The sequence below is a fragment of the Priapulus caudatus genome, unplaced genomic scaffold (assembly GCF_000485595.1).
Source record: "Priapulus caudatus unplaced genomic scaffold, Priapulus_caudatus-5.0.1 Scaffold1150, whole genome shotgun sequence".
Lineage (NCBI taxonomy): Eukaryota > Metazoa > Priapulida > Priapulimorpha > Priapulimorphida > Priapulidae > Priapulus > Priapulus caudatus.
In genome coordinates, this window is record NW_014578211.1 from 10,261 (window position 1) to 22,739 (window position 12,479).

The window sequence follows — 12,479 nt, forward strand, 5'->3', positions numbered from 1 at the left end:
TCGATCAGTTGTCATGTTGATGGTGTGCACAGGTCTAGGAAGCAGCGTTATTTGCTGCGATTAACGCGCGATAGCGCAAACGGTTTACGGTCTGTATAGTTATTATCAAGCCTGATTTCACAACAAAAGATGGCGTATAGTATTGTTCAGTGTTCGCAGCAAACACCATTACTAAGTACATATGCAGCATGCTGTCTAAACCGAACTATGGGAAATCAGTGGTATGGATGTTTATACTGCTGTTATTATTGATATTATATTGATAATAATTTAGACGGATATTCAGTGCAATATTATCTAACATTTCTATTTTATTTGCATTTTATAATTTATTTGTAAATTGCACTCTGTCGGATTCGTAAACAACTGATAATGCGGAACGTATTACGATAGTTTCTGATACGGCCACTGCGCGCTCTTTCTCTCTCTCTTATCATCTCTTTCATCTCTCTCTTCTCTCTCTGCTCTCTCTCTGCTTCTTCTCTCTCTCTCTCTCTCTCTCTCTCTCTCTGTCTCTCTCTCTCTCTCTCTCTCTCTCTCTCTACTGTATGGTCTGTCTCTTACTCTCCTCATCTCGCTCTGTCTTTCTTCTTTTTCTTTTCTCTCTCTTTCTTTCGTCGCTCTTTCTCTCTCATTTTCTAACTCTCTCTCTTTTCTCTATCTCTGCCTCTACTCTCTCTCTCTTCCTCTCTCCTCTCTCTCTCTCTCTCTCTCTCTCTCTCTCTTTTCTCATCTCTCTCTCTATTTCTCTCTCTCTTTTTCTCTTCTCTTTCTTTGTCTCTTTATCGTCTCTCTCTCTTCTCTTTCTTCTCTGTTCTCTCTTCACTTCCTCTCTCTTTCTCCCTCTCTTCTCTCTCTTTAGTCGAAAGATTTCCCGTGTAGTTCGGATGTACGTGTATTCGTGGTAACTTAGACGTTAAAGTGGGCATTGGCGACCCGTTTTATTTCGACGTTACTTTTACCGGCTGTCGTTGGAACGTGGGCGCGTAGTTCCGCCGACGTCGCGCGGGCACGGCGTTAAGTGACACGATTGATGTTACCCACCATTGCAGGTCAGCGATATACGCTGCAAGGTGCTGAGCGCTTTTTGTGGCTGCGATCCCGTGTGTTCAACCATTTCACGGTTGGTCGTCGATTTAGAATTATGCTATCGCTAGTTCTAAATCCGGAGCCTTTCGATAAGTGGGGTGTGCCGTACATAGAGAAGAGAGACGAGATGGAGAGGAGAGAGAGAGACAGGAGGAGAGAGAGAGGAAAGAGGGGGAATAGAGGAGGAAAGAGGAGACGATGTGAAGAACAATTGTGAGCGGCGAGGGAGCATCGCGCGGAGCGGAGAGAGGATGAAATGAGAGGATGGGAGAGAGGAAAGAGAAAGGAAAAAAAAGAAAAGAGAGAGGGTAGTGAGGAAAGGAGAGAGAGATGAGAGACCGTGGAGAGAGAGAGAGAGAGAGAGAGAGAGAGAGAGAGAGAGCACGCGCGAGCGAGAAAGCGAGAAAGAGTGAGAGAGCGAGAGTGACAAGGAGAAAGAAGGAAAGAAAGAAATACCTTCTATAGGAATAAAACGCAAGCAAACTCGGACTCCCGCAGACTCCGTATCTCCGCACACACGGTGCTAGGACCAAGGCAGCTCCGAACTAAATAGCTGCTCTCTCTCTATAGCGGACGCACCCTGCAGACTCAATATTTACCAGGCTCTTTGTGAGCGCGGAACCCCAGCTAAACGTTCGCTTCTGCTAGTGGCACAAGTCGCAATTATTCTCGCTCACGGCCGACAGTTTTTTTTTCCTAGCAAATATCAGCAAATATTAGCTAACTTTTAAAGTCCGAACTCGCCCGTTTGAATCGTTAGTGCGCAGTTCATTTTTTTTAGTCACCTGTCCCAGATAGTACAGAGAAATCCGAACCAGGGCTGTCCGCCGTTGTTGCTCCTGCTGATGGCGGAAATCAACCCAGAGTGCGAATTATACTCGCGACTGCTCGTTAATGCGTATATAGATTACTTTAGATTATATTACATTATATTACATTAGATTACTTTGTTTATAACGTAGATTATTTTGTATAGCACTATTAGTGTTGTCGGTGGTGTGTCTATTTATGGTTTGATCAGGCTGTTGTGGGAATTCTGGGTGTTCGCGTATATCGCATGTGCGTTAGCATCACATCACGAATCATACGTAGTGGGTGCTATATATATGTATATATACAGAGAGAGAGAGAGAGCGAGAGAGAGGAGAGAGAGAGTGAGGGGGAGAGAGAAAGAGAGAGAGAGAGAAAGAGAAAGAGAAAGAGAGAGAGAGAGAGAGAGAGAGAGAGAGAGAAAGAGAAAGAGAAAGAGAGAGAGAGAGAGAGAAAGAGAGAGAAAGAGATAGATAGATAGATCTATAGATAGCAGCCCATATATTGTATATAACTGAGTAATCATGCACGCCATTTGTTTTTCTTGGCGATTATATACGTACGCGTCGTCACATAACACTTACATCTTTACATAAGAATATAGACATCATACCAATAATTACACGTAGTTAATAACGTGGAATTGGTTTCAATTGACTACGTCACGAATGTTCTATAGTGTATATTTGTAAACAAATTTGTTGTCATTGTTTTACAGTAAAAGTAAGTACTAACGGGACTAAATGCGTCGTCAAATTCTTACCTGATAACATTGTTTCTCAACTAGTTAAAAATCCAAAAAACCTGGACGATTTGATATTATGATCCTGACATTAATTGCTTGCTATGGGCTATGTATGAGTCATGAGTGTATGTTTGCATCGAACAATATAGTAAAATAGGAAGTATAATGCAGCAATTTAACCATAAAAAGTGAACAGAATTACTTGCATTTTGTGAAAAATAGGGATTTTTTTTCTTCACTTTTACCATTTACGGTGACGTAATCACTTTCAGGGGCATTTGTCTGCCGCGCGTTTGTTACGATGCTCCTAATTATCTCATTACGCAATCCCATTACTACACACAGACGCTACCCGCTATTGTGTGATGCAGGTTCATCTTATCCGAACTACACACCTATCCATCGATGACTGATTAAGTTCACAACACGCTTACGGCGCACGCTCTATTTAGAAAGTGATACGCCATTCTCGGCAGAGCAGCTAACATATATAAGACTCCGTCGCAGTTAATTGTCTATTAGTTTCGCCTTCTGTTGTCACCGCTACGCATGCACAAGCTCCGGGTGTTTGCTCGTGATCACTGATATATTAGACGTAATGAGGAAACGACTGGGGGACCGTAAAGTCTCCACGACTATGATCACAAGCAATCATTCACCAATTGGGTTAGGAGAGGAACGCTGTCGTGCTGGGAGATACTACTGTCGTAGGCGTGCGAATTCTATCGGTGTACATCGTTGTCATTGATTCTCGTTGACAAAGAACTAGCTTTTGAGGCGTGCCGCCCTTATGTTAGCACTGATTTGTGATCGGCTCGTCGCTGTTCATTGCCACGGGGGAACACTGGCGGGGCGCTGATGTAGCAACGGGCACAGTATCGTCAACGCTATTGATGATGATGTTGTTGTTGACGATAATGATGATACCGTTGTTATTGAAGACGATAATGACGATGATGATGTTGTTGATCATTTTGTTGTTGTTGTTGTTGCTGCTGCTGCTGCTGTTGTTGTTGTTGTTGTTGTTGCTGCTACTACTGCTGCTGCTACTGATGCTGCTACAGGCTACTGCTGCTGCTGCTGCTGCTGTTGTTGTTGTTGTTGTTGTTGTTGTTGCTGCTGCTGGTGCTCTCCGAACAGCTAGTTATATCAATCTAACTGTGATTTCTGGATAATGATGGCTGTATAAATTCAGCTACAGGCCCACGTCGGAGAGTCGGTGACAACTCGTGTCTACGATAAAAAAATATTATATTGTATTAATTATATTATATTTGAATTATATTTAAAGTGAAATGGCACCGAATCGTATATATTTCGTATATAGTAGCTCTTTTTTCCATCGCACAGGTCCGCGTTACGATGCGTACGTAATTAATTAATTAATTAATTAATTATGCATAAATAACGACAATCTGTCATCCGTCTCATTACAGAGAGCGTCGTGAAGCCTGCCGAGCAGATGGAGCCGCCGGGTGGCGCCACGGGCGATCAGCGCCTGCGTAGCATGCAGCAGTGGGTGCAGTGGCGGACCGTTGTCAATGGCGCTGCTGCCGACAACCTCGTACACAGCAAGGACGGCGTCTGGGACTTCGCTCTGCCGCGCGGGATCTCACGACGCACGCGCGACACGATCGACCACGAGAGGGAGCTGCTGCAGCGGCACCACGTGACGGGACTCGCCGAGCAGCCGTACTACATGTTCGGCATTCCGCGCGTCAACCTCCAGGCGGCGCCACCGAGCGCGCGCGGGTCGGTGGAAACACCTGAGCAGCTGAGTCAGCGCACGACCCCTGACGGCTGTCAGAGCGGCCTCGTTACGACCGTGGTGATCGCCGATGACTATCCGACGGAGACTGCGGCGAAACCGAAGAAGGGAGGCATCCTGAAGAACGGACACAAGAAGGTGTATGCACAGGAGGGGAGCGGGGTGACCCAGGATGGACTCCGGTCCGATGGTTACCTGGTACCTACCAGACAACCAGCGCAATATTCAAACAGAGACGTGATGTGGTATCCGCAAGCGTGCCCCACGCACGGTTACGGGCCGGTGGTCGCAACCAGGTTTCAGAATGGCTACGATTGTCAAACGACGGATCATATTAGCACGGAAAGCACAAGACTTGCCAACAACTACCCGAATGGGAGTTGGTATCCCGTTAGAGATGTCGGCCTGCACGAATACGCTGAACCCATCCACAACAAAATTCGGAATGGGTACCGACCGCGCGATATCTCATCAAGGATTCCCAACGATCCAGGAACACTGCAGCAAGAAGAAACTCACGTTAACCCTAACACATTTCAAAATGCCAGCAGATATGGTAATGGGTACGGGCCCGCGACTGAATCCACCGCAATAAAAGACTACAGGCCACAGCAAAATAATCATCGTATTCAAAACGGGGAGGCTCCCTTAATCGGAGATGTAACTGCAATGGGACAACGACAGTACAGCCGACCTTCAAACGGTATGCCACCTTCCGGCGAATTCGAGTGGTTCACAAACGGTCACCGACCGGAGAACAGAGCTGGTGGCGACGTTTCAGAGTACAGACCGCACAAGCCAGACTGCGAGAGCTCGCCCGCCGATGCGGTACCTATCCAAGATCCCGCACGCGGCGGCAGGCACCCGAATCGCGACTTCGATGAGAGAGCGCAGACTATTGAGATCAGTTCCGAGTCAGGCGACAACGGTTACAGCACAGAAAACGGTTACGACACACAGACGACGGAAATCGTCGGCGGAGCAGCGCGGGCGAGCCGACGCAATGCAGGCACGCAGACGATCGACAGATCACGTGCGCGGAGCCTCGGCGCAAGCGCGTCGCACGCGACCTCTGGCGGACTCGGACTCATTCGCAACATGAGTCCAGACAACAGGGGGCGCTCGTTGCCGCCGAAAATCAAGAACAAGGGTCGCACGAAGAGCGTCGACCGATCGCGCGTCGTTCAGCTTGCCGGAACGACGAGCATTCCCGACAGAAGAGGGCGCTCCGTGTCGCCCAGGCGATTCAAGACGATCGAGCGAGATCGCACGAAGTACGCAGCAAAAGAAACGCTGGTTTACAACGTTCCGATTGGTCGACCGAACGGCGTGACCACGAATGGCGACGTTACGGCGCTTGCCCGACGGCCGGGCACTAGCAGTGGGATTGGCATGAGGTCTGTTGACGCGTTCTACGAACCAAAACCTGATTATTCGGAGAAGAAAAAAGGTGGCATACTGAGCGCGCTTACTAAGTCTCGCCGTAAGAAATAATCGAGAGCGTGGTATATAAATAAAATGCTAACTTGCAGCAACGTTTCACCATAAATATATACAAACACGTGTTTGTATGAATCTATGATTTTACGTATAGTGTGATATGCAAATCCTAACGTACAGTAGTTATGCTGAACATTTGTTGAGATCACGTGATGTTAGTATAGAGTATATTAGTGAAGCCAAGGTAAAATAACATCAGGTAGCAGAGATGAATAGATACGCAAGTGTCTGTTTAGTTGACCTATATGCAATTGTAAAATCACTGTAACAATCATTAATTTTATGAGATTATGTATATATTGATAAGTATGCAAATATGTATAGTTTTCAGTTACAATATATAAATATATATTCCGATATTGTAATATATTTGCCACATAATAGTTGCCACACCTTCGCGTTAAAAAATTTCGGTCACACAAAATTTATGAATAATGATCACTTATTAATTATTTATCTTTGATGAAACGTAAATTAGCCATTAGGAACATTTCTAAATGCTTATCACTACTCACTGCGGAGTTAAGCCTACCTCACACTCGATATAACATTCGCGAAACCGAAGATTTTCTCTGTTATACTCATGCATCATCTTCGTCGTCATTATCATTATCATCATCATCGTCATCAACATCAGCATCGTCATCATCATCATTATCATCATCGTCATTATCATCGTCATCAACAACATCATCGTCATCATCATCATCATCATCATCAATATCATCATCATCATCATCATCATCATCATCATCATCATCATCATTCATTTAGGTCCTTCAGGCTCTACGATAATAAATAGGTCAAAAACCTACCCAACAGACTTGAACACGATATACGTACGAAGGCAAGATACCAAAAAAGGTATTCAAGCAGGGTGACTGGTAACCACCTTCATGCTGTGGGTGCATTACACTAGGGACCCATCTATTGGGTGAGCCATGACGTACTCCCCCCCCCATGGTGGCTGCAACAAGCCTGGTATTTCTAGTGTGGTAAAAAATTCTCTCAGGAAAAGCAGAATAAAATGCTTAAAAATAGAATATATATATGGTCACAATTAATCCGTCGGATTGCAACCGTGTTATCTAAAATATGCGCGCATCCCAACGCTCTCTTTTCTTCATAGTCACCGAAGCGACACACTTAGAATAAGTTCTTGAAATCCCTTAAAGAATTTGTGTCGACCTTTTCAATGTGAAAATAACCCAGTTATCATAGACATATTTATATTCTTCTAATATTTCAAATAATCTGTCAAAATCATCATGCGGTAAAAGCCAGGCCGCCGTGGCCACAGGCACTTGGAACGTTTCAATAGTAAAATTATGATAAATAAACACGAGATGTAGTTACTGCCAAAGTCTTAATGTTTCTCTACTCTCTTTGACCTATTACTGCCGATAATTTACTGGAAACGCCTTTCAAAGGCTCCGCTGCAATACACAAGTATACCGCACGCACGCCGCTGTGCACAAACAACAAGAATAAAGAGAAGTAAGAATAACAAGAATAACTATATATAGAGAAGAAGGATATATCGCAAAAATTATGCATTTAAAATGAAGAGGACTTATGCTAGCAGTAGACGTCTCTTGAGAAACAGGAAGAAGATCTTGCATGTAAGGTGCTTGCTGCATATACTAGTCAGTACACAATCTAGCTACGTTAGTGTGTGAGCGCATGCGCAGTATCTTCCGAGAAGAAGCATAAGCGACCGACGTCGGAGCGGTCATGTACATTACCATAGCTGGGAATCGTGGCGCGATGCGGTGAGCATGTTGATCAGATTTTACCATGCACACGTGCCGTCGGCCCGCCCGCGACTAGTTTGAACGTATAAGAACGGCCGAAGAAAATTCTCTTGGCAGTCAACGGTGACCGACGCACGAGCGCCATCTGCACGTACATTAATATCGACATAGCGGAGAACCGAGGGCGTGATGCTGCGAGCAAAGTGAATAGTATAGACCGGATTTTAGCATGCACACGTGCTATCAGCCTGCCCGGCTCCGGTTTGAACGTATAAGAACGGCCGAAGAAAATTCTGTTAGCAGTCACACTTTGAATGTGTAAGAACGGCCGGAGAAAATTATTTTGGCAGTCAACGGTGACCGACGCACCAGCTCCATCTTCCTATACGTTTGTGTGTGTATGGACTGCTGTTACTAAGCGATACCCAACTACCACTCAAACCGCAGGCACTTGGAGCGTTTCAATAAAATATAATGCTAAATAAATACGAAATCTATTTACTACCAAAGTCTTAATGTTTCTCTACTCTCTTTCGCCTATTTTTGCCGACAATTTCCAGTAAATGCCGTGCAAATGCTCCTCTGCAACACACATGTACACCGCGCGCACGCTGCCGCACACTGACACATATATATAGAGACTCTAGTTTGCTTCTAATTTGCTCATGCCATGCAAATACCCGTAATGTAAATAAAGCTAAAACATATTAGATTAAGTGAGTGCTGCCTTCTGTTATAGTCTACAAATCTTTTCAAAATAAGAAAACGTTCTAGAATCTTGTACTGCTAAATTGATTTGTCTGTTTAAAAGATTGCCAATAGAACAATACACAATCACAACACCGTTTGCACGTCTGATTATATAAAACAAATACGGGGCAGGAAAAAGTAGCACGCGGCACAATCCAACACAAATAACAGATCTAAGACCAGTAACACGAAGAGCGCCATTATTCGCCATCCTGCTAAACCACACATGCATGCAACTAGGCATTCTCTTCCTCTAACAAACCAAACAACAGCCACCAGCTCGTAGAGAAGAATATATAAAAGAAGGCCGCCATTGAGAGAACGATCACAAGCATCACATTTAGGAAGAACTTGGCCCTCGGGTCCTGCTTCAGTGAGGTCAGCTTGTGTTAGGTGGGCGCCGGAACTCCGCTTGACTGCAATTCTCCCGCGGCGGAGCTAGTCGAGCGACAACAGAACCAGTCCCAGGCTGGTTTCACGAAGCGTACGACTGAAGCAAAGACGGCAAAGAACATGGCAGCAATGACGCAAAGAACATGGCAGCAATAACGCAAAGAACATGGCAGCAATGACGCAAAGAACATGGCAGCTCTGACGCAAAGAACATGGCAGCAATGACGCAAAGAACATGGCAGCTCTGACGTCGTCATCTGCCCTGAACACAAGTTTAAACTCCCGTCAAAGCTGACCATGATGAGCCAAGGCGTTTGTTGTTAATAACAGTACAAAGTAACCTACTGTTATAGGCACATCTCTGGAGTTCCACCCGCAACTATACTATTCTGAACTAACTGCTCCACACACGAACCAGCCGAAATTGATAGGGATAGCCATATGTCTGAGAATTTAACTTCAGAACTATTTGGCCACCACTGTTCATGATGCTCATGCTTAAACCCCTGATCATAAGCATGATCATGATAAATAGATCATTGATATCGAATGAATGAACTCATTACTTGCTGTTAGCTCACTAGGTCTACTTACGAAATGTGTAAGTCGCCACATGATGCTCCACTTGTAATTCTGTTTTTCCGTCCACCCCTGAAGTATTCACATCCACTGTGTTACACACCGCAAATATAAGTTATTTAAATAAAACCAGATGAATTTATTGTGAATTCTCACTATCTGCAATATATACATATATATATATGCCTACATATATATTTATTCATTTATACACACACATGTCATAGAAACGACTATACAAGCACTAAAAACTACAATAAACTGAAGCCTCTGATATTTAGAATACATTACAAGCAAAAACACCCATAATTGTGCGGTCTAATAACATATATAGCCCAACATGAGATTGCATATATAGTCACAATTAAGAGAGGTGCACTCACGTGTACTTTCATCTTTGTTCTTTTCCTGCAATGGGATCTCAATTTCTCTCTGCTCATCATCATGAATTCCTGCTGTCTCATCAACATGGTCTTTGTCCTCAACTTCATGAGGGTCATTTCGAGTCCAGTACGTTGTTCTCACCAACTGCAATTATTAAAATCCACAGTGTTTCAATTTCCTGAAATTCCACTTGGAAAAGTCTTTTATGGTTTACACGTATAACAATTAACAAGTGAATGTTTAAACGAAGCTGGTAAGCGTCACATTGTCCAGCATGAAGTTTTACTAAGAATTTTACCATGCAACCAATATAAAATCACCTTGTCTACGGTAAACGAATTGAGTGCCGTAGTGCAATCAGGGCCGTAGCTATATATGCGTCAGGGCAAAGAGCAGTTGCCCGCAAGAGAAATGTAGAGACATCACATGGTCAATGGTGGTCACCTTCCCAGAACACATCACGCGCGTGCGTTGTCCCCCCCCCCCGGGGTCCCCAAACAAAAATTATGGGTTAGCTACGCTCCTGGTAACGCAGATAATGATTGGGCTTACGTGTTTCTCTGGCAGTGGTGATACTTACGAAATGTGTAAGTCGCCACATGATGCTCCACTTGTAATTCTGTTTTTTCGTCCACCCCTGAAGTAATCACATCCACTGTGTTACACACCGCAAATATAAGTTATTTAAATAAAACCAGATGAATTTATTGTGAATTCTCGTTATCTGCAATATATACATATATATATATATGCCTACATATATATTTATTCATTTATACACACACATATGTCATAGAAACGACTATACAAGCACTAAAAACTACAATAAACTGAAGCCTCTGATATTTATACCCATAATTGTGCGGTCTAATAACATATATAGCCCAACATGAGATTGCATATATAGTCACAATTAAGAGAGGCGCACTCACGTGTACTTTCATCTTTGTTCTTTTCCTGCAATGGGATCTCAATTTCTCTCTGCTCATCATCATGAATTCCTGCTGTCTCATCAACATGCTCTTTGTCCTCAACTTCATGAGGGTCATTTCGAGTCCAGTACGTTGTTCTCACTAACTGCAATTATTAAAATCTACAGTGTTTCAATTTCCTGAAATTCCACTTGGAAAAGTCTTTTATGGTTTACACGTATAACAATTAACAAGTGAATGTTTAAACGAAGCTGGTAAGCGTCACATTGTCCAGCATGAAGTTGTAAAATTTTACTGAGCAACCAATATAAAATCACCTTGTCTACGGTAAACGAATTGAGTGCCGTAGTGCAATCAGGGCCGTAGCTATATATGCGTCAGGGCAAGGGGCAGTTGCCCCCAAGAGAAATGTAGAGACATCACATAGTCAATGGTGGTCACCTTCCCAGAACACATCACGCGCGTGCGTTGTCCCCCCCCCCCGGGGTCCCCCAAACAAAAATTATGGGTTAGCTACGCTCCTGGTAACGCAGATAATGATTGGGCTTACGTGTTTCTCTGGCAGTGGTGCTGTCATCAGGCTGATGATGACTGCTGTGATGATGGTTAGCCAGAATAAGATCAGTGCAAAGTACATGTAGTGCACATTCTTCACAAACGCAGGGCGTGGGTCGCCGTCGGTCCACTCCTCTACGCACGTCGGCTCGTGGTAGTAGAAGTCCATGATCATTCGTGTAATTCCAACAACGAACCCAATCACGAGAGCCCAGAAGCAGCCCTGACAAAAATAAATAATATTTCTTTATCATCATCCTCTTCTTTTTCATCATCATCTTCTTCTTCTTCTTCTTCTTCTTCTTCTTCTTCTTCTTCTTCCTCTTCTTCTTCTTCCTTTTCTTCTTCATGTTTACTGTCACTAATAACATCCATTAGCGATTTTAATAACAAAAACGTCTGCTACGTAGTTAAATCAAACTGGAAAATTGGTACTTGTTTGGGCAGTAATTATAAGACCTCAATCACAATGCCTGCACGATAGGCGAACACTTAATTCATCTTGTGAACTGAGCTGATCGAGCTATTTACGTACTTAGCCGTACACTATAGTGTAATTGATATGGTAAACATGAATCAGGAAATAAAACAAACCCCATGGCAACATAATTTTCCTAGACACCAGTACGATCTCCAAAACAGAACCCACATAAATGAAATACATTCGAAGACCATAATCAACTTAATCGGCTGTGCGGCGAGGATAATAATGGATGAATTCTATGCCCACAACCTCTCACAAGTCTGAGGTATGGATGATGAACATGATCACGGTTAGATTAATTTATCAACTCTACCTTCTCATTTAGTCTCTTCCACAAAATCGCAAGCGCATAAGCAGCAGCGATGGGTGGTGCAAGATACGCAGCAATCGTTTGTATGTAGTGGAACAGTTCACCTCCCTGCATGGTCTGAATGACTGGCAACCAGATAACACTGATCGCTGTCATGAGAAGCACAAACCCTCTACGAACATACAAGAGACAGATAATGAATTTAATACCATTACAAATTGATTTACTAGATCATATTCGCTTGTTCTATACTAAACCCCAAGCACACCACGATCACATGAATCTTTCCACACGAAGGAGCAATATATATTAATTACGCGTTGAACACGCTTTAACATGCCAAAGCTGTTAGTATACATTACTGAATTTGAAGCCGCTACGATTACTATCTGCCTAGATACGTCCACTATTGTAAAATACCCCTCC

The 12,479-nt window shown here is 43.7% G+C and overlaps 1 protein-coding gene across 1 annotated transcript; it reads right to left on the bottom strand.

The window, feature by feature from the left end:
• Positions 1 to 9,403: 9,403 nt before the first annotated feature.
• On the bottom strand, positions 9,404 to 11,430 carry LOC106815568 (sodium/glucose cotransporter 4-like; the record flags this gene model as incomplete). The annotated part of the gene is made up of 3 exons (XM_014820038.1): positions 11,255 to 11,430; positions 9,772 to 9,916; positions 9,404 to 9,460 (listed from the first exon to the last, which is right to left on the bottom strand). Coding segments are annotated over exons 1-3 (376 nt in total), but the record flags the coding sequence as incomplete, so codon positions are not given.
• Positions 11,431 to 12,479: the final 1,049 nt, after the last annotated feature.